Genomic DNA, 27,970 nt, shown 5'->3' on the forward strand with positions numbered 1-27,970 from the left:
AATGTGATGCCCACCAATGAAATGTTATGCATTACATTGATTTTCAACCTATCATTTTCTATCGAGAACATCACAACATGCTAACTTGCTATGCGTGGAAGGCGCCAATGTCATTTCTTGATAGGAAAAAATGCCCTAATACCCTATCCATGATTGCATCATCAAATGCCACAAATAGTCTATGATTCCATCATCACATTAAATTTTGAAGTAAAATATCCATAATATAGGATAGCTCCACTTAATTGGCACTATTAGTGTTATACTAGACTATTACAGCTACGCACCAACCTCACCCTTACCACTGGTTTGTCCGTTGTCCTCCCCCATCAGCATGGATGCTTACTACCTTCAATATAATGCAATTATACCACCTTCATCATCAATCCATCGTATGATGGCCACTGTTGAACCTTTGCCTCTCAACCATCGTTGTTGTCCATTCACCTCCTGATAGCCATCATTAACTCCTTGCTCGGCTACCATCAGAAGGACACCCTCCAACTGTCACTGTCGACACATGCCTTTGGGTACTCTGCAAAAGAGGATCATAATTTGATCATAGTTGAATATATTTAACTCTTATCGGATAGTTATTTCTCCTACAAAGGAGAAATGGAGCCTACATAGGAGGGTTGGACCTTGATCATTTTCAATTATATCAACTCTTGTAGGATAGTTTTTTTCTTCTACGGGGAAGAACTGGAGCCTGTATAAGAGATTCAGGCCTTAATCACCACCAATGATATTCAACTATTGTCAGCATAGTTTTTCCTTCTAAAGGGAGAAATTAGAGTCTGTGTAAGGGGTATCAAAATGAGTTTTCAGGTCGGGTTTAGGTCAAACCCGAAACTGACCTACCTTAAATAGACACAAACCACTAGGTTAACTGGTTAACCTGTTTGACCCGCTAACCCAAGGGTGAGATAACTTAACATGTAAGCATCAAGCACATGCCATGTACAGGATTGTAGGAGAATAAATACAGGTGAGGCAAGCACAGGAGTGTGCGACTACGGGTGAGGGAAAGACTGTACGAGTGCACAACTGTACGGGTGTAAGCGTGGGTCCTAGTGAGGGCATGATCATGAGTGGGCTAGGGTGAGGCCACATCACCGTAAGTTCCTTCTTAACTGTGAGCAGCCGGTGCGAGCTCCTCAAGCCCGACTGCATGGGTGCATGAGTCCAGGGCAAGGAGTCTACGCGGGGGCGATCAATGAGGTTGGATGGGGACTCGGGTAAAATTAGGGTCAGTGGGTAGACCTAGACCCAACCTGAATTTTCAAGCATGTCAAAATTTGGAACCTGAACTTGACCCATTTATTAAATGGGTCGAATTAGATAAGAATTATTTAGGTTAGTTTGGTTTTATCGAGTTGGGTCAATAATTAAGACCTTTGAGCCTCCATAAGATGGCTAGGCCTTAATCACCGCCAACAGTATTTAACTCTTGTCGGACAGTTTTTCCTCCTACATGGGAGAATTGGAGCCCGCGTAAGAGGGTCAGGCCTTGATAAGAGCTGATGGTATTCAAATCTTATCAGATAGGTTTTCCTTTTATAGGGGAGAACTAAAGCATGCGTAAGAGGGTCGGACCTTGATCGCAGTTGATGGTATTCAATTCTTATAGGATAGTTTTTCCTCAAACAGTTGAGAAGTGGAGCCTATATAAGAGGGTCGGGCCTTGAATGCCGCCCATGATATTCAACTCTTGTTGAACTATTTTTTATCATATGGGGGAGAACTAGAGTATGCGTAAGATATCTAGGCCTTAATTGCCGTTAATGATATTCAGCTCTTACGAGACAGATTTTCTCCTATGAGGGGGAATCATATACTTCAAATGTTCGCTCGAGCCATGATCGCCACCAATAGTATTTAACTCTTGCGGGATAGTTTTTCCTCATATGGGGGAGAATTGGAGACTCGTAAGAGGGTTGGGTCTTGATCGCAACTAATGGTATTCAACTCTTGTTAATAGATACCCCGTATAAGGGAGAGGCCGACTTTGACTGCCATTGAAAGCCTCCTAATTTTTGTCGGTCCTTTTTTCCTCAATTTTTGAAAAAAGGTTTGGACCAACTTAGGAGAATTGTGCCCTCTCCTTAACCCCTAAGGGGAGTATTTATAGATTCATTAAGGAAAATTAGGTTTTTTTTAGAATTTTTTTTTGGAATTTGTTATCTAAAAATAGTAATTTTTTTAGTATTTATAGAGAATAATTTATGGGTCGTCTAGTGGAGCATTATGAATTTATCCTGAATCTTCTCGATATTTATGAAGCATACTACTCTCAAAATATATAAATATACCCTCTCTTCACACATGAAGGAGGGGTTGGACTTTATGAGGCTTAGACCCTGAGTTAGAGACTCAAGAGAGCTTTGAGGCTTAAAGTATCCCAGAGCTCCACCCCAGCACCACCACCAGTCTGTTCTGTTGGACCTATGCCTGACCATCATCTTCAAACCTTCGTCTAGCATCCATCATCATGCCTTTGTCCAACCTTCATTACCCACTGACTACAGTCCCTCCAACCACTATCACCTGCCAACTGTGATCCATTCAACCTCTTATCCCCGGCCGATTATAGTCCATTTAACCTTTGTTACCGACGAACTACATTCCCTATGACCTATGTTGCTGGCTGACTAGGGTCCTTGACCTCCATCTATGATAAACTACAATCCCTATGACAATTGCTGCCTACCGACTACAGTCCCTTCGACCTCCATCTCTTGCCAACTACGATCCTTTCGGCATTCATTGCCCACCAACTATGGTCCCTCCATCCTCTGTCTCCCTCAAACTATAGTTCCTCCGGCCACCATTGCTTGTCGATTACGGTTCATTCAACCACCGTTGCACATCTATTATGGTCCCTCCGACCTATGTTGACAACCAATTACGGTCCCTACGACCTCCGTCACCTGCCGACTACAGTCCCTCTGACCATTGTTACACGTTGACTACGGTCCGTTGGACCACGTCGCTCGCTGATTATGATCCTTCTGAGCACCGTCACCCCTTTCTATGATCCCTTTGATCATTATTGCCCGTTGACTATGGTATCTCCAACCACCATCATCCGTCAACTATATTCCCTCTAACCTCTATCACCCAACAACGGTCCCCTTAACCTCTATTGCCTGGCTATGACCCTTTCGACCTCCATTATCCGACTATAATCTAACTGACCAAACAGACATACCAACATTCTTTTGAGAATAACTCTTATATCACTAGATGTTTTCAACTCCCACCATGTAATGTGCTCTATTTGATGTATATTTACTACATTGAGGTGTGATCTTCCCCTGATGAAGAACAACACGTGTAACTGTCTACAAACACTAAAAAAAAATATTTTAACAAGGCCAAGCCCCGTTCTTTTTTTCTTTTTAGGATTTTTCACATAAAAAATCTTAATATCTCTTATGACTCGTGCACCCCTCTCTCTTAATTATATGTGTGTTTAATATTCGTATAAAACTTGAATGCTAAACCCTACATCTCTCTACTGCCCGAATGTTCCCGCACGCAATAAAAATACTTTGATAAAAAAATATTTTGAAGCATACTTAAAGACATAATAAAAAAAAAATATATTAATTTAAATATATGAATTACGTAGATAATAAATTAATATTCCACTTAAGATCAACTCTTTGCATGAAAAAAAAAAAAAAAAAAAACTCTTTGCGTCGTATCATTATATAGCTTTATTTTAACTGAAAGTGTTTGGGTCGAAACTTCCAACTCACATGCTACCTTTATGAGTCTTGAATCAGCAATTTAAGTATTTTCACGTTGTCGTGATATTTGACTGGTTTCATATACAAAGTAGCATTCGGCCAATCACCTTTTGAGGATCTAAATCCGGACGTTTCAGACCATACGTATGGAACTAATGTCAATACGATTCTAATTTTTAGGCCATATGGTGGGGAGAAATTTTTATTATAATAGATTTTAACAACTTTTAGATTTATATTAAAATAAATATAATAAATGAATTATCAATTAAATATTATCCTTTATTTATTTTTAAATAAATTTTAAAATTTATTATGATTGAATTTTGCTCAGGATCTATTTGGGATAGGTTTCTTCATATTTTTCTTTTTAGATCTTAATCATAATTATATTTTGCTACTATTTTTTTAATTTTTTCAATGCTTTGTAAAAATTTCTATGATGATGTGTAGTAGCTTTAAAAAGTAGATATTTGATTTAAAGCAGTTTTTATAAAAGCTATTTTTCTTATAACATTTTTATAATCACTATTATAAAATATTACATTCGTCCAAAAAGACACTTAATATTAGGCGATTTTTTTCATCTTTTGACATTAAGATCCCAAGCTTGTATAGCCGTGATCCAACTTTCAGCTTTGAAGGTTGTCCAATTAAGATAAACTCACACACACATGATATACTCAAGACTCGAACCTAAGGCCTTTTGATTGGTTGCCAAAGCTCCTAACCAACAGACTAAAACGAGCTACATATGGGTGTAAGTTTAAATCAAATAAATGAATAATCATTTTAATTGATTTAATTTCAAATTATATGTATATAACTCAATTGCCTCTACTTAAATTTAGATTTGAATTTTGAAAATTGAATAAATTGTATATTTTGTATTATCTAATAAAAATAACATCGTACTTTGTAATTTTAAAATTTTTGTTATTTTATCTCGATATTATGATGCATAGTAAAGTTAGAAATTTTTTGAATTAAAATTAAGACTATTAGAACTCTGATTTTTAGCAAACTTATAATCAAACTGAATTTATTGATCAAATAAATCCGACAATACCAAAAGTGATATGATCCAATTTTAAATGTGCCCAAATTAAACACTTGAAGCACAACTAAAAATTTAATGATATTAATTAAAGTATAAATGATTTCCAAATATTATATGCTGATGGTTAAATCGAACGTATTGACAAGATGAATCCAATGGGTAGGGGTGTCGAAATTTGATTTTGGGTCAGTTTCAGGTCCAATCTGAAACTAACCGCCTTCAATTGACCCAACCCGATTAGCTAAATGAATCACAAACCCAGACAAGAACCTAACCCGCCTCTAACTTGTTTCAACCCAACATGACCCGCTAACTTAGTTGGAGTGAGATGAGTGGTTGAGAGTAGGCGGTTGAGTGAGCAAGCGAGTGCAATTAGGCTAGCAAGCGAGCGTGAGTGCATGTAGCGCCAAATGAGAGCTAGTGTGATGGAGTTTTGGGTTTTCAGGTTGACCTGGATTGGAATTGAAATTGCAATTGTATCAGAATATGAAAATCAAACTCAACCCACTTTCCAAACAGGTTAATCATGACCCGAAATTTTTGGGCCGGATTTGTGTTATGTTTTAAAGTTGTATCGAATATTGACACCCCCTACCAATGGCCCCAAGTTCATTCAATTATGCCATCATTACTCTAGTTAAATATTAAATGAACTATTTATTATAAAATGATTTAACATAAGTTGTCTGATGGAGTATTATAGAATTTTGATTAAATTTATTAAAATGTCAGCCTAAGCATTTATATAAAAAAACCCTTTGTCTTATGAGGGGAGGATCTTTGATGAGTTTGGAGAGAGTTTAAACATTTGAAGAATTTTAAAGTCTTATATGACATTTAGCATTCATAATCATCATTAGCCATTGTTACCCTCCAATTGCTATAGCTCGATAGTTGTCACCTAAGCATTATCATCTGACCAGTACTGCTTTGTTATTAATGTTCATTCATCATCATTCAACCACCATTATCGGTCATTACTGTCTGTCCACCATTGCTCAACCACCATCGTATGGCCATCATCATTTGATAAATATTATACTAACTTTGTCATTATCCCTCTATCATTTGTTCATCAAGCTCTATTATAATTATAGAAAATCAAATTTGAGTTCATTACTTTGTAATCTTATCTCCTCAAATCGAGAGGAAACAAATACCTCCATAATTTTGCAAATATAGTAAATCATTTTATCCTGGCTAAAATAACTGTTTTTTTCTTGTTCTATGGATTTTTCATTTAAGAATTTTAGTGCCTCTTGCTCCTCTCTTTTATTTGTATATATTTAAGATTTTCGTCCAATGCTAAGATGTAAATTATCTTTTTATCACTTTGAATTTTCCAGCATACAACCATCCCTCAATTTAAAATTGAATATGATTAGAAAATAGAATTAAATTAAATTTAGCTATTCTGATTTTATTTTTAGATAATTATATTTAATAATTAACATTTATAAATAAAATTGATTTTAAATAATAATAATAATAAATAATAAATAATAAATTAAAATTAAATGTAATGATGTAATGATCTTCCAACAGCCTCGTTTGCCGTCTCAGCTCCACTTGCCCATCCACACTCGAAAGAACTAACAATTTGCGCACAAAATAGGATATTTTCCCAAAGCATCTCACCAAAACATTGCCTTTCTCACCCATGGGGAGAAAAATAGGGCAAAATCGGAAAACAGCCACGCAAATATCTTCCTAGTTTCGACATAAATCTAACCGGTGATCGACTTCTTTCCCTGGTCATCTGCTGGCTGTGCCTCATCTTCTTCAGCTTGCTAATTCTCTTCGAGGTCTTTCATGGGTTGAAATCCCTGGTTAGAATTTGACGAGGCGGAAGCTCTATATGGAGTGGGACAGCGATCTAGAGGATCCTAGCAGCGCTGAGGACGAGGCAGAGGAAGAGGTTGTGGGGGCTACGTTTCTACTGAACGGAGGCGGCGGGCTGTTTTCAGCCGCAGTCGAGAGCGCGCTCGGGTCGGCGCCGCCGTCGTACGGGTTGGTGGTGTCAGACGCGCTTGAGCCCGATCACCCGATAATCTACGTCAACGAAGGATTCGAGAGGGCAACGGGCTACCTCGCTGAGGAGGTCCTCGGCAGGAACTGGTTAGGTTTTCGCTCCTGTCTGTTGTATGTGATTTGATTTTTTTTTTCTTCTAGGAGAATAGGAGAGAGAGTAATCCCACCATGCCATCCTTAACATTACGTGTTCTTTTTTGCTACTTTAGTAGAATTCAATTTCTCTATTCCTCCAACCGCGTATAGTCTTAATTTCTGTTCTTTAGTATTCTGAAACTTTTGATGGGATACTTTAATACTCAAAAAGTTGAAATTGGCGTTGATTTTACTTTATTTAGAGCTTCTAGAAATCTCCTTGTAGTTTAAGAAAGTCCTTTTATATGCATGCAGTTTATGTTGGTGGTTAATTTTAAATGTTGATGGCTACATTGGGAAAACGTGGAGTAGCTATCTTTGTTGTGAGAGAACACTGTTGTTCTGTCAGTATGAAGCAGAATGCGCTGTTGAAGTTGAACTCATCCGGCCTGAACAAGAAAATTAGGAGTTACAATAAGTTAGTTAATAATTATACTACAATTATGGGAATAATTCAGATGTGACCACCTTTATCCTATACGCTCAGTTGGTGAAATACTAGCCTTTTTGTAGATATTGTATGTCTAATTAACTAAGCATAATGGTGATTTTTGCTATTGAATCTTCATTTGTAAAGATTAGAATTTATTTATTTATATATTTTACACAAAATCTACTATGTGACCGGTGACAACCAGCTAGAAACTTCTTTATTTTATCCTTTGGTGCTGTTTGCGTCAAACAAAAAAAGAATTTGGTAATGGAGTGATGCATAATGATTAAGCCCTTGATCTACCCTAGCTTTGCTTTTGAAGAGAGGAATAGAGAAACAATCAAGAGCTAGAGGAATAGAAGGTGATCAGGGTTAGAGAGAGATAGAGTCAGGATTAAGAAAACTAGAAAGAAAGGAAGGATGTCTAACAAAAGAGAAATTTGGGTTTATATAGAAGCCATGCCTTTATTTATTATATTATTATATGAATAAGGGATCCATTATATAGACTAGGGTTCTTATACAAAATGCTATGAATACCAATAATAAAAATACATAAAGATGATCATAACTCATGACACAACTAGACCCTAGCCATTTTAAGTAGTGACACATAGTAAACTTTGACATAGACTAAACAATGGTATAAATTAAGCATGCCATGGACTAAACATAAAGTTTAAAGTAGTAATGATTCTACATAACTTGATTTTTAATTATGTTATTAGATCTGCATTTTTATATTTTACTTAGAGCTTTTTGTAAGGGTGGAATGAATTAGTTAGTTAAATAGCCCAATGACAGGCAATAAAGATTTCTACAGAATATCTAATTTACCATGTGAAATTGACATATTTGACTATGTATGAAAGACTTTGTTATTTGCTTTAATTTGTTTATATACTTTTAATGAACCAATTGATACCAATATCTACTCAATGATAAGTTGTTCTGACAAATAAAAACCTTTACCATGCTTTCTATGGTGGAAACTCCAAAACATGATTCTTGCTAATGGTGGAAAAGCTTTTAAATTGTTAGTTATCATCATCATTTTAATTGTTCCTTATCCCAACTTCTTAGGGTTAGCTTTATGAATGCTCATTCTCCACTCATTCCTAGCGTGTCTTGTTTTTGTTAAATCTTTAATGCTAGATGTTGTTCACATAACTTCTATCCATGTTATCTTTTGTCTGCTTCATTTCCTCCTATTTGCTTCATTTTCTTCTTAACCTTCAAAAATGTTTTTCTTGATCTTTTGTATTGGTCCATTTTCTATCCTTTATATTGCATGCCTAGACTGCCTAAATCTATTTTTCATCACTTCTTCTTCAATAGGTGCTACTCTTGAAATCCTCTCCCCTTACATTTGTTTCTTGATATAAGCAGGGGGGTCACAACAAAATGAATACTTTGTTCTTTGGGCTGCTTGTTGTCGCACGGTTTGGTCCTTGGCTGTTTTGGTTTTGAGCTGAAATTTTGGGAATTAAGTTGTTCTAGCTCATAAATGCTTGGTTTCTTCTCAAGTCAGCTCATTAACGAGCTTCTACTATTTTATCAGCTCATTAATGCAATTAGTTAGATTCATTTCCCCTTACTTTGGCTCCTTGGTTTCCACCTCCTTGGTTCTTCCCCCCATGGCCGGTTCTCTTCCCCTTTCCCTTTGCCTTTTTGGTTTTTGTTGGCTGTTGCTGTTCCCCTGGTTATCCCTCTCGGTTTTCCCTTCCTGGATGCTTTTCCCGTGAAATTTTGCCTTGTCTCCTGTGCTGGCTCTTCAGGTCCCTTGCTGGCTGGATTCCCGTTGCTGCTGGAGGGGTTTTCCGTGGGCTGCTTCCCTGTTTTTCTGTGCAGAATTCCTGCTGCTGTTTTGCTGTCTTTTGGCCTTTCATTTGGTGACTTTTGGCCTTTCATTTCCCCAAATTTGATTGGATTTGGTTGGAGGTGTTTTGGCTGTTTATCTACCTTCTTTTGCCTATAAAATAGAGTTGTTTTGGGTAAAAAAAGAGATATAATGTGATTTTTAGAAGCCAAAACCTGTGGGTTTCTTCGTGGAAAAGCTTGAGAGCTTGTTCCATTCCTCTCTCCTCCTAGGAAAGCTTGCGAGCTTGTCCTCCTCTTCCGTCTCGGCTTCTAACCTACTTCTTCTATTTGCAAGTTCGACGTCACCTGTATCTTTCATCTCAAGGAATGCAAGTTTAGGGTTTTATGTCAAAAATTTGTAAGCATCATTTGTAAGCGTCTTTCTATTCTAAAGTGAAGTTGTTTTTTGGTTCAATTGTCGTATTTTGTATCCTTTTTGGGAAATTTGTGTATTTTCTTTTATCTAGGAAGATTGACTATTTGCTCGCAAAAATTTGGGGCCCTTCCCAAATTTTTGCTTGCATCATTTCTTAATCAATCATTCTTAGTATTGCCACACATGTATGTTAACATTCTCATTTGTCTCACTCAACATAAATATTGGTGATTTTTTTTTTCACCTAACGCTTTGATCCATATAATAGAGTTTATCTCATTCCAAGTTTGTACCATTTATCTTTAAGCCTTCATAATATTTTTTTTATTGCATAATCCTCTTAAGGTACTGATACAAAGTAGAAGAACTTTCAACCAAATCTGCGAACCATAAGAGAAATTATGAAGAAGAACAAGCCACAAATCTTTTTTATTTTAGAAAATATAAAATAGAACAAACAAAATATAATAGATCTTCAATTGGAGAGGAATATCCGACTCTCCAAAATCACTAGCCAGTGGCAAGAGCCCTCACAATCTAAGAACAACCTAAATTCAACAAACACATAACATATCCTAACCCTAGGGTAAATCAACTTTTTAAAACAAACAATAAACAATATAATACCAAAACAGCCCTCCACTAATTCCCTCCTATATCAGCCCTAAATCTGTCATATTTTCTTGTTAATTTTCTTTCCAAATCAGCCTCCAAATTTGTCTTCCTCAATTAGGAAATAATTCATAATTAATCCCCTCCAAATAAACCCTCTTCAAGTTGGAAACATTTTCTAATTAACCTCCTCCAAATCAGCTCCTAAATATGTCTTCTTCAATTAAGAAACATCTCCTAATTAATTCCATCTAAATCAGACTCTTTCCCTTAATAAAATCTTTTTAATTCCCTCCAAAATCTATTCAAATCAGCTATCTTTTCCTAAATAAAATTTCCTAATTATTTCTCGCATTTTTGTCCTCCTTACATAGTGAATATTAACTCCTCTGGGCCTCACAAGGCTGCCCCCCCTGTCATCAATCATTCATATCTTCAACTGTCTCACCCTAGAATTGCTGCCGCCTGATAGCTTATTCATCCACTAGCGTAGCAGTTGTCGTAATCCCTCCATGTTTCCCCTGTGTATCGAGGGTGGGAATTCCACATTTCTTCCCTTTGCCTCACATGACTTGATCCCCATGGTTTGGCCTTCCCCCCTCCTTCGGCCGTCACTCCCCTTACCCAAAAGATCTCCCATTATGGTCGGCCGCCCCACCACATTCACCACAAATCTCCTTTCCTGCTGTCCCCCCATCCGAAAACCCTATTACGTCCCTTATTGGAGCCATAGGAGGTGGCTTTTGACCCTCTCCTTCAACGGCCCACTCCCCTTACCTCAAATGTCTTCCATAGTGGTCAGCCACCCATCACCTCCACCAAAAATTTCCTCATTATTGTCCCCTCATCTTGAAACCCTGATTCACTCCTTATCGGAGCCTCAGGAGGTGGCTCTTCATGAAAAAATGGAGGTGGTTCTTGATGAAAGAAACTATCCTCATTGAAGTCCTCCCGTTCGATCTCCTTTACCTTTGATTTGGCCAAGGGATTCTCGGTTAGATCTTGGTTAGAGTTAGCCATCGGAACTGTCGGTGAAGTTTTGATTGCATCTTTAAGAGTTTCCTCATCATCTCCTCCATCCCTCCCAATCGATTTTTCATGGATGAAAGCCTTCCTTCCATGTATGAAAACCTTCCTTCCATGGTCGAAAATTTCTCCTTAATGCGTGATTTGAATTGCTTCATTTTCCTTCCAACTCATTCACCCTCTTTGACACCATCTCTCCAAAACCTCACTCTGATACCAATTTAATACAAAGTAGAAGAACTTTCAACCAAATCAGCGAATCACAAGAGAAATTGGGAAGAAGAACACACCACAAATCTTTTTTATTTTAGAAAATATAAAATAGAACAAACAAAATACAATAGATCTTCAACTGGAAAGGAAGATCCGACTCTCCCAAATCTCTAGCCGGTGGCTAGAGCTCTCACAACCTAAGAACAAACTAAATTCAACAAATACATAACATATCCTAACCCTAGGGTAATTCAACTATTTAATGCAAACAATAAACAATATAATACCAAAACAGCCCTCCACTAATTCCCTCCCATATCAGCCCTAAATATACCATATTTCCTTAATTATTTCTCTCCCAAATCAGCCCCCAATTTTGTCTTTTTCAATTAGAAAACAATTCCAAATTAATCCCCTCCAAATCAGACCTCTTCAAGTAGTAAATATATTCTAATTAATCTCATTCAAATCTGTCCTCAAATATGGCCTCTTCAATTATGAAACATCTCTTAATTAACTCCATCTAAATCTGCCTCTTTCCCTTAATAAAAGTTTCTAATTCCATCCCAAATCTAATTCAAATCAGCTATCTTTCCCTAAATAAAATTTCTTAATTATTTCTCGCATGTTTTCTCCTCCTACATAGTGAATATTAACTCCTCTCGATCCCACAGGGTGCCCCCCCGGCGTATCAATATCCCCTCCCCCCCACGCGCACACACACAAAATCACCTTGTCTTCAAGGTGAAAGATGAGAACGATCTTCTGATCATCTCATATGGCTCCCATGTGGCTTTGTACTCCAACAAATCCTTCCACCTGATAAGTACTTCCTGAACAATAAATCCAGGATGTTAAGAATGAATTGATAGCTCAATAAGATCATTCCTTGAGATGATTATTTTTTTATCCTCATCAATTTGTTTGTTGAAAGTTTTGAGTTGCTCCTTTTTCTTCTCATCAATCATTCTTATCTTCAACTTTCTCACCCTAGAATCGCTACTACCCCAATAGCTTATTCCTCTACTAGTGTAGCAGTTGTCATAATCCCTCCATGTTTCCCCTGTGTATCAAGGGTGGGAATCCCACATTTCTTCCGTCTGCCTCACATTACCCGATCCCCATGGTTCGGCCTTCCCCCCTACTCGGCCGTCCAGTCCCCTTGCCCAAAGGCCTCCCATTATGGTCGGCTACCCCACCACATTCACGACAAAACTCATTTCCTGCTGTCCCCCCATCCGAAAACCCTATTATGTCCCTTATTGGAGCCATAGGAGGTGGATTTTGACCCCCTCCTCCGATGGCCGACTCCTCTTGCTTGAAATGCCTTCCATAGTGATCGGTCACCCATCACCTCCTCCAAAAATTCCCTCATTGTCGTCCCCTCATCCAGAAACCTTGATTCACTCCTTATTGGAGCCTCAAGAGGTGGCTCTTGATGAAAAAAAGGTGGTGGCTCTTGATGAAAAAAAAAGGTGGCGACTCTTGATGGAAGAAACTATCCTCATTGAAGTCCTCCCGTTCGATCTCCTTTACCTTTGATTCGGCCAAGGGATTCTCGGTCAAATCTTGGTTAGAGTTGGCCATTGGAGCTGTTGGTGAAGTTTTTTATTGCATCTTTAAGAGTTTTCTCATCATCTCCTCCATCCCTTCCAATCGGTTTTTCATGGATGAAAGCCTTCCTTCCATGGTCGAAAATTTCTCCTTCATGCATGATTTGAATTGCTCTATTTTTCCTTACAACTCATCCACTCTCTTTGACACTATATCTCCAAAACCTCGCTTTGATATCAATTTGATACGAAGTAGAAGAATTTTCAACCAAATTAGCGAACCACAAGAGAAATTACGAAGAAGAACACACCACAAATCTTTTTTATTTTAGAAAATATGAAAGAGAACAAACAAGATATAATAAATCTTCACTTGGAGAGGAAGATTCAGCTTTCCCAAATCTCTAACTGGCGGATAGAGCCCTCAAAACATAAGAACAAACTAAGTTTAGCAAACATAACATATCCTAACTCTAGGGTAAATCAACTATTTAAAGCAAACAATAAACAATAAATTATCAAAACAGCCCTCCCCTAATTTCCTCCCAAATCAACCCAAAATCTACCATATTTTCTTAAAAAAAAATAAAAAAAAAAATAAAAAAAAATCTATCATATTTTTTTAAAAAATATTTCTCTCCCAAATCAGCCCCTAAATCTGTCTTCTTCAATTAGGAAACAATTCTTAATTAATCCCCTCCAAATCAGCACGCTTCAAGTAGGAAATATTTTCTAATTAACCCATCCAAATCAGCTCCCAAATATACCCGCTTCAATTAGGAAACATCTCATAGTTAATTCCATCTAACTCAGCCCCCAAATCAGCCTCTTTTCCTTAATAAAACCGTCCTAATCCTCTCCAAAATCTAATTCAAATCAGTCATCTTTTCCAAACAAACTTTCCTAGTTATTTCTCCTATGTTTTCTCCTCCTTACATATTGAATATTAACTCCCCTGGCCCCCTTGGCATATCAGGGACATCTTCATTTTAGCTATATAATATCAACTTGAGGAGTTATTTCTTCATTTCTATCATTATTATTTTAATTAATATATCCATGTTTCTTAAACTGATAATACCCCTTGCTTAAAATTGCACAATTTGAGGTCCATCTATGAACACATGTAAAGTGCCTTCAAGTGTATGCCTCAAAGTGGGAGAAAGAGACGAACGTTTTACGATGAGGTGCACAATGAGGCATGTCTTGATGCATAAGGGATGGGGTGCATGCCTCTATCTCATGGTTTGAATGAAAGTTTTGGAGGATGATTAAGGTCCATTGATTTTTAATGATGTGCTATGACGATGAAAATAGTATTTCATTGTCACAATTACGAGATAAAGATACTGATGTGAAACAATCATGCCGAGATGATATACTTGATGAATTTGCATGCTTAATTTGAGGGAGAACAAATAATTAGATCTTTATAATGATTTGAACGATGAGATAAAACATTAAGAGCGGTAAAACGAGTTTAGGCTAATTCACATACAAAGGAGTTAAGATCGTAAAACATTCAATTTAATCTAACAATGCGTACATGATTGGTCTCAACGATGAATCCCTAAACTAACAGTGAGATTAGTCGCTAGGATAAGATCCTTCACACAACTCTTCTAATTACTAGGATTTAGCGGAGAGGCATTAACATGATTTTCATGAATTTACTAGTCCACAATTGAGAAGCGTCGGGGAAGAGTTTACCCAAAGACAAATAGTGTCAAAGTGTAGTCCGTTGGGTAGCCCATATATCTGTCGGTGGTCTTCCAAAGTGCTGGACAGCAGGATATCTTTGCTGGCATAAGTGGACAGCAAGTTGTATACTGAAATCCGAGGACAACAGAGAAAAATCTGCCTACAGGAATCCTGGACAGCAAATTCAGCCTTCCAACGGTGCAGGACCGAGCCAAAATCTGAGAGAAATCTCAGGATTCTAGCCTTAGGAGCAAGGGGAATTGAGAGGGAGAGGTGGTCGGGTAAGAGAGGAATCTAGGATCTACTTCCAGAAATAAAAGAAACAGACTTTGGACGGAATTAACGGTAGTGGGGCCTTGAGGGGGATTTTGGCCAAAGGGAAAAGTCTCAGGTTTTGGAATTATTTCCAAAGAGCTTTTGAGTGAATGAGGGAAATAATTATGAGCATTAATTGGCTCTTAATTAGGCAAAGGAAAGGGGAAGAGGGGGCCGACCTAGGAGAGAGGGAGGGAGAGGGGATTCATTTCAAATAAGTGGGCCCCATTTAATTAAGTGAATTAATTCTTAAATCTGAATTTAAATTTCAGATTTAAAGCTGCGATTAATTCCTTAATGACGGGAGGAAATTGAGGAGGCATTTAACTCCTAATTCAAATTTGAATTTTGGATTTAAAACTCCCTCCAAGTGGCCTCTCCAAATTAGGAAACTAATCAAATGCCATGAGGGAAAATGGAGGGGATGGAGGAGGAGTTATTGCGGGTGGGTGGTGGCAAAGGGGAAGGCCGGCGGCAGGAGGCCGGCAGCTGGAGGTCCAGCGGCTGGAGGCCGGCGGTTGGAGGCCGGCGGCTGGGCGCTGGCAGCTGGAGGCCGGCGGTGAGTGGAGGTGGCCGGTGGCTTTGGGGCCAAGTGTGCCGGCGGGTGGGTGGGGAAAACAGTAGAGGAGAAGAAAAGATATGGGGTAGAAAACCAAGAGCTCCACCAAGGGGCTGTTGGATATTGCTTTGAGCCTCTCGTAGGCTTACCTCACTTGAGAACTCTAGAACTCACAAAGAGATCCAAAACCAAAATTTTCATTAACAATAATCATCATCCCTCTCCAAGAGGAGGGAGAAGGCTTAAATAGCCAAAAACATGAAGGAAAATAAAAAGACATAATGCCCCTAGGCAAACATAAGACAAAGCCCTCAAGTGAGGTTAGAAAGGGAAAAGTACAAATAACAAATCAAATACATCAAAATAACTAGACATGATCGTAGCCGTTGATCTTTGATGCCCTCATCATATACAATATTGACTTTTTATGGAGTAAGGAACAAGAATAATAATTTCTACAAGAGAATAGTAGAAAATTTTAATATAAAGCTCTATATAATAGAAATTATAAAAGATCATCATGATTATTGTTTTGAATGATATTCTTATTTGATTTTATTGATTTGGGAAGAAGAAGATGATTGAGATTGAAGATGATGGAGATTGAGAGGATGTTGACACAAAGATGGAGGATATGAGAACGCAATCATCTAAGATATTTATTCTAATGAAGACCTTTAAGTGATGAAAGTGAGAGGGACTTTTGAATTCACAGTCCTAAGTTATAGATAGTTCATTTTAAATGTTTTGTTTATGTTAACTTATGTATGACTTTTTGTTCTTATTGGTTTTGAGCAACTTTTTATGATGATACTTTGACACTTTTGAATTACTCTCAAATACTTTATTGGGAGAAATTCAAGCTTAAATTTTCATGAATGCTATTTATTATCAAGTCTTATGGAGTATTACTAACAAATGATTTATTTTTATTTTCAAAATTAATGAAATGATTTACTTTAGTGGCTTTCACATCAAAACGTTGTACAACTCATGAGTGCGTTCGTATGTATATTGATGTATGTATGCATGTACAAAACTAATGAGTGCTCTAGTTAGCAAAAACGTTGCTTCACTTTGCATTTGCATATTGAAGCAAAAAGGAAATCTTGCACTTAACATTGTGCTTTGTTCTTCAAAAACATTGGTATAGTTTTGTTGTACTTTATTTATTTATTTTAAGTACAAGTAGTTGGAATAACTTATTTGCCCATCTTTTTCCTTATCCTAGAACAATGACATTTTCTTCTAAAATTATGATCTCAAAAGGGAGATTAAGGGAAAGGGGAGATCCACTAGAGAAGAGAGAAACTAATAATTAGAGAGAACATGCGAGTGCAGGTGGGTGGGGAGCGGGGAGCTTAGCATGAACTTATGAAAGGAGAAATGCAAGTGGTGGGTTGGTCGATATACTTGTGTTAGTTCTCATACTTTAGAGACATTATTTATTATTTTGAGAAGTTTTTTCTATTTCATAATGATGGAGCCTCAGAGTATTTAAAATTTAGAAAGAAGTTATGATGCTGGTATGGTAAATGAGTTGAAATTTTGCAGTGTGTAACTATTATGAAGTGTTGAGAATAAATCAAGTAGTGCATTGAGTAGGATAGCGAGTATCTTACATTTTATTAAAGTGTTTTTAAAGATGTTTTTATTGCATTTAATGGTGATCCACATGGTACAGTATGATTTATAATCGTACGGTAAAAAAAAATGGTGATCCACATGGACCGAACAATTATCGCTCTATTTGTGACAGGTATTTGCTTTTAGGTAACATCTATTTCTACCTTGTTCTTCCTTGAGAGGCTTTCTAATTTTAGAATTGGATATCAGAGTAGCTATCAGACATTTTGGGAGAGATTAAACTATAGTTTTATTTAAGGGACATTACTTTTATGCTTGTCTTTAACATGATGGGGCTTGAGTTGTTGCATATTGCTGCATTTGTCATTTAATCTAAGGAAAATGACACATTAGTAGGCTATACACAGGAAAATAACACAATATTAGGGTATATGCATTATTGCCTATTCCATACCATAGGAAGACCTTATTATGGATTTTATCTTTGCTCAGCTATATATTAATTATTATTTGAAGGAACTTTACTTTTATTGTTTATATAGAATGTTTAAAATTCTACATGTTATTCCTTAAAACGAAATAGCAAATGCTTTCATATAATATAATTATTTTTTGATGATATTGTTACGCTAAGCTCCTCTTTGGAAGAAATGATGCAAAGTTCTTAGTTATTTGTGGAAACTCCTTTTGATCTATTACCAATTGTACTTAAACAGATGGTTAAATTGAAATTGTAATTAAAAGTTTAGGATATCTGTTATGATGCTTAATTCACTATCTTGTTTTGTGTTAGGATTTGCTGCTCTTAAGGCTTACTTTACAATTAATTCATTTATCAATGGATCTAATGGTTTGAGTCCATTTGAATTACCTATTTCATATGCAACTAGTGAATTTGCATAATTCTTTACACACTATATATGGTATTTATATGAAAGCATTCAGCTGAACTTGCTGCTAACTTTTATAATTACCTGTCTAATACCTTTTTATGTAGAAGGTAATGTAATTCATAGGTGATATGAAGATGGTTTGCCTATACAAAAATTTGTTCACATTTGGAGTGTGTAAGAAATTGGTTGCAAGGACAATACAATATAAAGTTCTATTGCATATTGTTGGTGATCCCAAACTGAGTTGATGATGCCTATGATAAGTCCTTTTTGTCTAGGATGAAATGGTGATCTGTATTCTTTCTTGGATAGGATTGGTGTCCAAATCTTGTTCACTGAATCCAGATAATGTCTCTGGGTGTTATAATCTTTATGACTGTGCTACTAATTAATTCATGGTTGAGGGGTAGATTTTCCAACCTAACTAACCTAGGTAATTAAGATCTCATGAGGTTGCTCACATTTCCTGTGGGTATTCTTACCAAGTGGATCTTTTAGAGCGTAGGAGAAATGGGGCCAAAGCTACAAATTAAGGTTAACACAATTATGTGGAAAAAACAATGTCTTAGAGAATTGATACTGGAATATAGTCTAAAATTGGAAGAGCATTACTTATATAAAGCCAATATGTTGATTAAAAAAACATTCTATTATCCTTCTCATGGAAATTTCCTACTATTTGATTCCTCCTCCTTGCAAATGCATATAGAGGACAACAACTACAATTTAGTTCCTTCCCTATGTGGAGTCGTTAGGCGGCCAGAACATGAAAAAAAAAAAAGAAAAATAGAATTATCTACTGGATGCAGTTGTATGGTGGTTGGAGAAGGCTTGGAGGCTTTGGCTAGGATGGAGTTCAAGTGTTAGGTAGCTTCTACTTTTGCTATTGAAGAAGGTCCTGACCTGCATTGGAGGTATTTGCTCAAAAATCATAGGTTGAAGGAGAGGAGCAACCAGAGAAAAAAAGTTTTGAGGAAATTGAATTGCAAATTTTTATTCAATCCAAAACAAAATTCATCATAAAATAGACTCTTTATACCCTATTTATAGGATAGGATCGCTATGTTTAAATCATAATTAGTCTAGAATAGATAAGAATACATGAAAATAGCTTTGATCCCTAAAATCAAAACACTAATCCGAAATTTAAGGTATGAATTGTGAAACTTGCTTGAATAAATTATTGAAAAATTAAATTATCATAAAAATGATATTATTGAAATTTCCTAAATTTAAGGGATTGATAATTTTTTAGGAACAACTAAGTATATTTCCTGCATGTTTGCCAAATATTTAAATAATAAATTTTTCATGGATTTATTTTTATGGGTTTAAATTAGTATTTTAGCTTGTATTTTCTATCTAAAATTTTTCCTTAATGCAGCAACATCTATGCTCAAGTTGAAGTGTATTGGTTGACCATAGCTTATTAGGTTGATTGGTTCATCTTGGAGTGGAAGTGGTTTTTGAGTTCTTTTGAAGTGTGTTAGGGATCCCCTCCCAGATCAAATGTGGTTTTATTATTGTAATATTAATAAAATTTGGCCTAGATTCCTAGAATATCTGAGGTTTAATGAATGACACAAAAGGTTTTTAGTAGATGGGTATTCATATAAGCCACCAAAGTGATAAGGATTTGATAAGTTGGAGGAATTAAGTAGTCATCAAGAGAGCGAGATGTGCTTTATGAGATGCACTAATTTGAAAGTAGCAAAGTAGTTATAGTTTCCTTAATCGTACTAATTTTTACCTCTTTTCCTTGTTGATGATTTAATCTTCTTTTTACATTCTTTTCTTCTTATTTTGAATCTTCTTCGCTATCATCTTCTTCTCTTCCTTTCTACATCCTTAATCTTCTTTTAGGAATATTTTTGCTATATCTCTTAGGATGAATACTCCTTCTGCTTTATCCTCTAGAGTAGCAAGATGGAGGCGTTTGGCCACTTGAGAGAGGAGAGATTATTTCGTAGTTAAATGAAGAATAATTCATTTTTTAAGTTGCCTCTCTTGTATTTTAGCGATTTCAGATTCCAGTCATGAAAATAGCCTCTGTATAAATATAAGGGTAAGGCTCTATGCAACACCTCATCCTAGGCTTTGCATTAATGGGAGCTCCATCCAATGGGCATGCTCGTGTTTAATTAAGATATATAAAACTTAAGTACAACTTATTATGATTAAGACATTTAATTAAAATATTAATTAAGCTTAAGCTTGAATGATTATACATATAGTTGATTAAAATAGTAATTAATCTTTAATATGTTATGTCTTAACTAGTGATTATGATGGGAACATTAAGTAATTAGGTATTAAATAAGGTTTTATTAGGATAGTATTGAAATGGATGAATCATGTATCAATAAATTTAATTATAATAATTACATGTACAATGTATTATTATTATTATTTTGGTTGTCAAGCATGTTTTATTTCTCTATTAAATGCAAATAGAAAGTACATGGACCATATAAACATGTATTTGTTTTAAGTGAAAAGAAAACCAAAACAAAATAAAAAAGAAAAAAAAAATCAAACGCTGCTGCGTTTATGATTGCATTAACAATATGAGATTTTTCTTTGATGTTCAATCAGAAGAGGTCCTCTCTTCCATTTTTTTATTTGGCATTTTTTCATGGTGTTTGTATGGTCCCTTTTTCTGCAATTGGTGTGCTAAGATCTTTTCCCTTTGTTTTCTCTTGATTTTGTTTTCCATTGCCTTAACTATTTTGTTGAGTAAGCGTTTGTATTTTGTTACTTTGGTTGATTTGATTTTTAACTTTGTATCTATGGCTTTGAAGCTTTCTTTTGACAGGCATCCCATAGTAAATAGCCTAAACTCATTATGTGACCCTTTTGTACCTTTATATATATCTTTTCTGAGGCGACATCAAGGGCAATGATTTGCCTCTGTAACTCCATTATACTTGTACAATTTGTTATTGTCCTTATCTCAATGTATTCTGTCTTACCCACCTATATTTTTTATGACCTTTGGAATAAAATTTAGATCGTAGGAGTCCTTTAAATCTAGATTATGTCATCCTAGACAATTAATAATTATACTTGTAAATAGGTAAACATGCCTTCAACAATTTCACTCAATTATGCTAGTTCTTTGCATAAATATGTTGTCATATAAGGTAATTTCAATTTTAACATCTAATTTTAATGGAAGTTGATTTTGGTGGTAAAAGCCAGGATTGATCTCCTCTCGTTGATATTTTGATGGTCTCTCCCAAGCTCCATCCTCCTTTTTAGAACATGGTGCCCCCTTGCCATGGTGTCTATGACTTGTGGTGGGTGTAATATTTCTCTTTTCTTTGGGTGCAGGTGCCTTTAGAGAGTTATTTGCTTTATGGGGTTGGTGATTAGGTTTTCTTGTTTATCTATCCTATTTATTAGCCCTCCTTGGTTTCCTGCGGAAGGTTTTGCTTTTGCATAATTAAGTTGGATGGCTTTTGTAGGTTGAATTTGCTTCTTGGTTGTTGCTATTGGTTTTATCATCTTTTCTTATATCAACCCTGTTGACCTCTACCAAGGAATAAAAAAATAAGGAATAAAAAAATTGTATACTACTGCCAAATCCCTGTTAAAATCCAAAGCCCATACCCGCCGCTTACTACAGTGCCACAGTCTGCAACGGCGCCAAAAACGTCCATTCGCGCATGGGCTCGCCTCGATCTCACTCCAGCTCTCGTCGTTAAATACCGACCCAAACGAAGCCTTCAGGATTGCTCTTTTCTCGTTCGCCTCTTCCCGCACGCGAAAGCTCCCTGTCAAAGCCTCTCATCCCGCGACCTTCTTCCTCTCCCACTGCCGATCTCAAGCCGACGCCTGGATCCCGTCAAGTTCCGACCTCCTCTGGCCGAGAGAGAGAGAGAGAGAGAGAGAGAGAGAGAGAGAGAGAGAGAGAGAGAGAGCACTAGCACGACCTACACCGCACCATACACACTTAGGTACACTAAAAGAGGGTATATAATCTCAACCCGCATGGGCCCCGACGAGCGTGTTATTGGTACATATGTGACGTCTAGGGATGCTGAGTTATCAAATTTTGAACCCACCCGATCCTCCTAAGAAGATAAAAGGAGTGGACATGGTTCAATTATAAAAAATGTCCCCCAAACACCCGCATGGGCCCCGGCGAGCGTGTTATTGGTACACACGTGACGTCTAGGGATGCTGCGCGGGTTGACAAGTGAATTCAAGTTCGAACCCGATCCTTCTATATAGATCAATAGGAGTCGACAAAGTTTAAACCAACAAACAAATATGTGGCCGTGGCGACCAGAATATTTGTTTTAATACATTCATATTAGGCCTTCAAAGCCTAAAACTAAAAGAATTCACTCTCTAAGGCATAAAGCCTATGAAACCCGATTCTCTGTCCACAGCCAGATAGAGTCGACAAGGTTCAAGCTTTAAATGAAAATGACTCCAAACACCCCGATGATGGCCGTGTTGATTGCTTATCTCAACCGGAGGGGTTTACAAGCATTTTCAAATGACTCCCAAATGTCAAAATGTCCTCCAAGCTCCACCCAAAAGTCCAAAATCCAAAAATCCCAAAAACCCAAAATATTTAAAAATGAAACTATCCATCTCAAAACTTAAAGCAAAATCTATCCACTATCTGCAACAATTTGTTGAGGTGGACAAATTTAAATAAACTCCAGCTCACAAAGAGCCAAATGCCTAGTCGAAAATATCACTAGGATCCATTCTCAAACAATCTCTTACCAGTAAGGACGTGGTACGTGTCCTCTAACCGGCAGTTTTGCCGCCAAATGGCACTGCAGGTAAACGGTTATGACCCAGGGCCCTCTGAACCGAGTGGTTTTGCCGCCAAGTGGCACCACAGATAGCGGTTATGGCCAGAGCCATTACGCTCCTTAATGGCGTTAAATCCTTGATATATGAATCAATATGATATGATCGATAGGGTACAAAGCCCTTTGTTAGCTAAGGTGTATTCAAATGTCCCCTTAGACAAACATTCACCCCCGATCTACAAGGTCCCCTTGGACGAAGCAACCCATGGCTGCCGACAAGGATCCTTCTGTCAGGTTGGGTCGACTACCTCTGACTAAGTAGACCAAGGACCACGATGGCCCGGGACGACGGAACCATGGGGTCTTGATCGGGTCTATCATCCATTCCCCCACCATCTGCTTTAAATGCTAGGTGATGAAATTTTATATTTAAATATCAAACTTTTCAAACCTTTCCAAATACCCAAGTCCAAACCCAATTTCCAAAATTCCATACCCATGCTGCTACTATATGCCAGATAATACGTATTTCTTCGTATCTGATTGACGACTAGCCTTAATCGAAAGTTCTCTCGTGATCGGGAGGGGTAATTAACTATAGGGGGCTTGCGTCTATAGGAAACCAGAACTCAGATCATAAAGTTCTCGCAAAATGAGGGCGAAATCTCTGGGTAGTGTCTTATCTACAAACCCATCTGCCTTCCAAAATTTACCTCGGAACTTATTCAGTTAAAACTCCCTCGCCGAATAAAAAGAAAAGCGGGCGGAGGCCTGGGCCGAATTTTCGGAGCCCACAAACCCTCACATGCAAGATCTACACTTTGGTTCCTAATATGATCCCCAAACTGAGGGGTTGATGCCTTTGAAAGTTACTCATTATCCATGATTGAAGGGTTGCATGACTATTCTAATATAAATGCTATTTGGATTGCCTTGATTCTTAGAATGTCAGAGGTGCATGAGGAGTGACTCCAAATACTATAGTAAATGAGTTTGTCTGGCAATGACCCTTGCAATATAATCAAATTAGTTGTTGTTATGAGGGTTGGCCAAAGTGATTAGAGTTTAATAATTTTGCGGAATTTAGTGGTGATCAATAGAGGGAGAGGGGATTTAGAAATTTAAAAGTAACCAACTAGTTTTGAATGCTTTAATAATCTTAACAACTTCTAGCTCAAATCCTTGTGATGCTTTTGTTTCCTCATTCTCCTTATTCTTTTTCTTTCCTTTGAATTGTCTTCCTTATCTTTCGTCCTACTAGTTTTGAATGCTTTTTAATCTTACCAACTTCTAGCTCTACTCCTTGAATGATGCCTTTGACTCCTCATTCTCCTTATCTTTTTCTTTCCTTTGAATCTTCTTCCTTATGTGCTTCTCTTCTTTTCTTCTAGTCATCTTTTCTATTAGGAATCTCTCTTATTATTGCTCTTAGGATAATTTCCCCTTCTTCGCATCTTGAGTAGAGAGATACCTTGGAAGAGAGAGAGGGTTGATTACTTGAAAGAGAGAAGGGCAAGGGACAACTAGTTAGATGAGGGAGATTATTTGGAGGTTTAATGTAGACAAACTCCTAAAACTTTGATAATTTGGGTGGATATTATCATTGAAATTAGGAAACAAAAGCCTCACTCCTAATATGTGGCTAACCAACTATGCTTAAAGACATCAATTTCAAATTTTTTTTCCTCATCCTGATATGTTGAATTTAAGCTCCTTTTTCCTTCTCTTCTTTATTAATTATCCACATTAATGAATTATTTTTTATTGGCACCCTATCTACATAGGACAATGTGGGCGAGAAAATTGACAGAATTGTAATGTTGTAATATTGCTCCTACGCTTCCTATCTTCCCAATTTTCTTTTGTTCCTAGCGTCACATCTATAGATCTATCCATACCTAGCCAATCATATAGCTATTTTGGCAATAGATTTATCTGATGCTTGAGGCCATTTTTAATGAAGTCATGACCACTATAGACGGTGACTACTATTGGTATCTTGGTAAGTGGAAGAACATGCCTTTATGTGATGATTCATGAGTATATTTGGAAGAGATTAGGATTTGTTTGGATCAGTTGTAGTTGTTTGTGAAAGTATCCGCATACCTCTTATGGAAAAAATAAATTTTTTAAATTTGTGGTTACTGTAAACATTTTCTTAATAAGTTGGATATCAACTTTTATATAACTACTTTACTCTAGCATATTTGGGCTTCGTTTGAGATAGTTTTGTTATTGCTTTTTAAAATAGCTTTCTAGTATAAAAATTAAAAATTTTGTACTAGATAACTGCTTTAAAAAGCAGTAAAAAAGCTGTCTCAAACGAAGCCTTTGTTGCAAAGAAGTGCTTCTCACCACAAAATTTGTTTGGGCAAATTTTTTCACTGTTGTCACAGTTCTATTTGACTATCATTGTCTTGCTACTATTTAAAGAATTTTATGGTGGAAGTTACTTTTTACAATCATATTTGCTAGTGTGTGTGGTAGCTACAAGAAAGTTGCTGTCCAACTATTTCAAATAAGAAAATATTTATAATATAATATCCATAATAGCTTTTAAAAAATTGATTTCCCTGTGTTGACCTTCTTTTTTGGCATTGATCACTTGAATGGCCTTATTGCACATTTTGCTGGTAGATCCACATTCTTGCATATTGCACCATATGTTTGATGAGGGGTCAATTTGCACGTTTTGCCTGGATTCGTCATCGACCTTAGGATTAATTCCTTTTGATCACATATTGTTCATTATTATGTTTTTTAAAATATATGTGATCGGGTCGATGACGATTTGATGAGTATTTCATGTGAGTTCATGCATTTAAGCTTTTCATGCACATGTTCATTCCATACCAAAAATCTTTTAATCAGGACCTCGTTTTGTGAAACGGATTGTGCGAGCACATCCAGATCGTCTAGACTTTTCAAACAAGCCCATTAGCACTCGAATTGGACACTGTTTGACTTGCGTCAAGGAGAGAGAATCTTAGGAGGCTTTTTCTTAATAAATTAATAAATAAATTCCATCATTTTTAAATAAAAAATAAAATATATACACATGTACAATAAATAAATATATACAAACATATACAATAAATAAAATATAATAAATCAAATTCAAATTCAAATATAAAATATACTATTAATAGATACATATAAATATTAAATAAAATTATATATGCATTTATTTAAATAAATTTCAGATTGAGTTTACATCCAAAGCTATTTGACCTCACTTTTTCATATATTCCCAGATCAGACAACTTTCTTATCTAATGGCTGAAAATAAAGTATTAAGGGCAAAATAAAGATCTAATACATAACGTTAAATTGAGGGTTTCAAAAAGCATCATCTAAAATAAAATATTAGCCTTTGGATCAAGAGCTACATGGGTTGTTTTGTCATTATATCATATGGAACACTTGAAGTTTTACAAAAGAGGATCTAGGGCCGACTAAGAATGCTCTTCAACCCCCATCTCAGGAAGACTCTCATGCCTCTTGGGCTTTCCCTCTCTGTTTTCACACTAGCAACCTCCCACCTTCTCTTTCTTGTTCGGCCTCACATACAAAAGGGGCAAAGCCTCTTTCCTCTCTTTGTTTCTTGCGTGCAGACCCGACACCATCCATCCAATCTATCGTCTGACTCGACCTCACAGCTCAACTCGACCTCCACCCGTCAATCTCTAGTTCCTCTCTATGCCAACTAACCCAGCGACCTTTGGTTCTTGCGTGGGTTTACATATGAGCCTCTCTAATTAATTGCAAATCATATGATGATGAAAGTGCATGAATATTTTACACGAGTTGTCATTCATGCTTGCTTTAAACGAACTTGTTATAAATAGATGGTTCTTTATGAAAGGGACACCATGTGATGAGGACATCAGTAGGAGATTCTGGAACATCTATCACTGTAAGCATCGTTGATCGACGGCTACGATTAGGAGCCTTTATTTTTGATATATTTCATGTATTAGTTTATTTTATTTCAAGTTTGACAATTGTACCCTTGCTTGTTTATTGTTTTGAGTTGTAACCATGAGGGCATTTCAATATTTTCTTTTTTTCTCTCGTTGAGGCTTATATATGAGGCCCTTAGTCTTGTATTAGGGTTAATGATTGATTAATGAAAAAATTCTGATTTCCTCCTCTTGAGCTTGTGAGTTCTTGAGTGGTGAAGTTCCAAGGTGAGGGCAAAAGCAACACCCACCAGCCGTAGGAAGTGTCCGGGTTCGTGGCTCGTCTTCTTCCCCTTTCTTCCAGCCGCCAGCCACCCCTTCCCCTCCAAGCCGCAAGTCCCAAGCCCATCTCCTCCACCTAGCAGGTCCCAAGCCCCACCTCCTCCACCTAGCCACCGGCCCAAGCCCCGGCCTTCCCTCATCTTACTCGCCGGCCTCTCTTTCTTAGCCGCCGGCCACCCCCCTCCTTTCCCTCTTAATGATGATTTCAATCATCATTACTACCTACCTAAATTAGCCTAAATGATTTGGAAAAGATTTAATTCAATTTGAAATTCAAATTTGAATTTCAAATTGTTTTCTAAATTAACTAAAGATAAATTAGGAAAGTTCCTAGATTTAAGTCTAATTTAATTTTAAATTAGATTTGATATCATTATATTATTCCTAGATTGGAAAAATGCTTTAGGAAACTTTAAATTCCCTCCCAATTCCCTCTCTCCCCCATGCATGCCGCCGGCCCCCCTCTATCCCTCTCTCCTCTCTCTACTTCAAAATTCAAATTTCAGATTTCAAACCCCTTTCCTAATTGAACTAAATATAAAATTAATATCAAGTTTTAGTTGCCTTTCCATACTCCAAACCCTAACACTAACTTCATAAAACAAGCTCCTCCCCTCCCTTGGCCGACCCTCTCTCCCTCTTTCTACCTCTTGGACTTTCTTCTCTCATGAGTTATAGTCCAAGAGAAGAAGAAGACAATCATCCCTCCCCAACCTTCTTAATAGTGCATGGTCGATCCCGAGCGTGACCGCGGATTCGTCTACGACCACCAAGGCTTAGTGGATATTCTTCAATCCCCTTTCTTCGACCTCAATTTGGAAGTTGACGACTCCGTTGAAGAA

General features: G+C 36.9%; 1 protein-coding gene across 2 annotated transcripts in view; it reads left to right on the forward strand.

Annotated features, from left to right (window-relative positions):
- The first annotated feature begins 6,402 nt into the window (after nucleotides 1-6,402).
- LOC110101361 (adagio-like protein 1) overlaps nucleotides 6,403-27,970 on the forward strand; it is a 36,258-nt gene continuing 14,690 nt past the window's right edge. Inside the window, exons 1-2 of one of the 2 annotated variants that reach the window (XM_028697012.1) lie at nucleotides 6,403-6,530; nucleotides 6,615-6,933. In XM_028697012.1, the coding sequence (XP_028552845.1) occupies nucleotides 6,674-6,933 (260 nt within the window). In that variant the 5' untranslated portion in view covers nucleotides 6,403-6,530; nucleotides 6,615-6,673. Of the gene's footprint in view, nucleotides 6,934-27,970 lie in introns of both variants that reach the window. The other variant, XM_020829225.2, reaches the window with a different exon arrangement.

Source organism: Dendrobium catenatum, unplaced genomic scaffold, assembly GCF_001605985.2.
Source record: "Dendrobium catenatum unplaced genomic scaffold, ASM160598v2 fragScaff_scaffold_853, whole genome shotgun sequence".
NCBI classification, from domain to species: Eukaryota; Viridiplantae; Streptophyta; class Magnoliopsida; order Asparagales; family Orchidaceae; genus Dendrobium; species Dendrobium catenatum.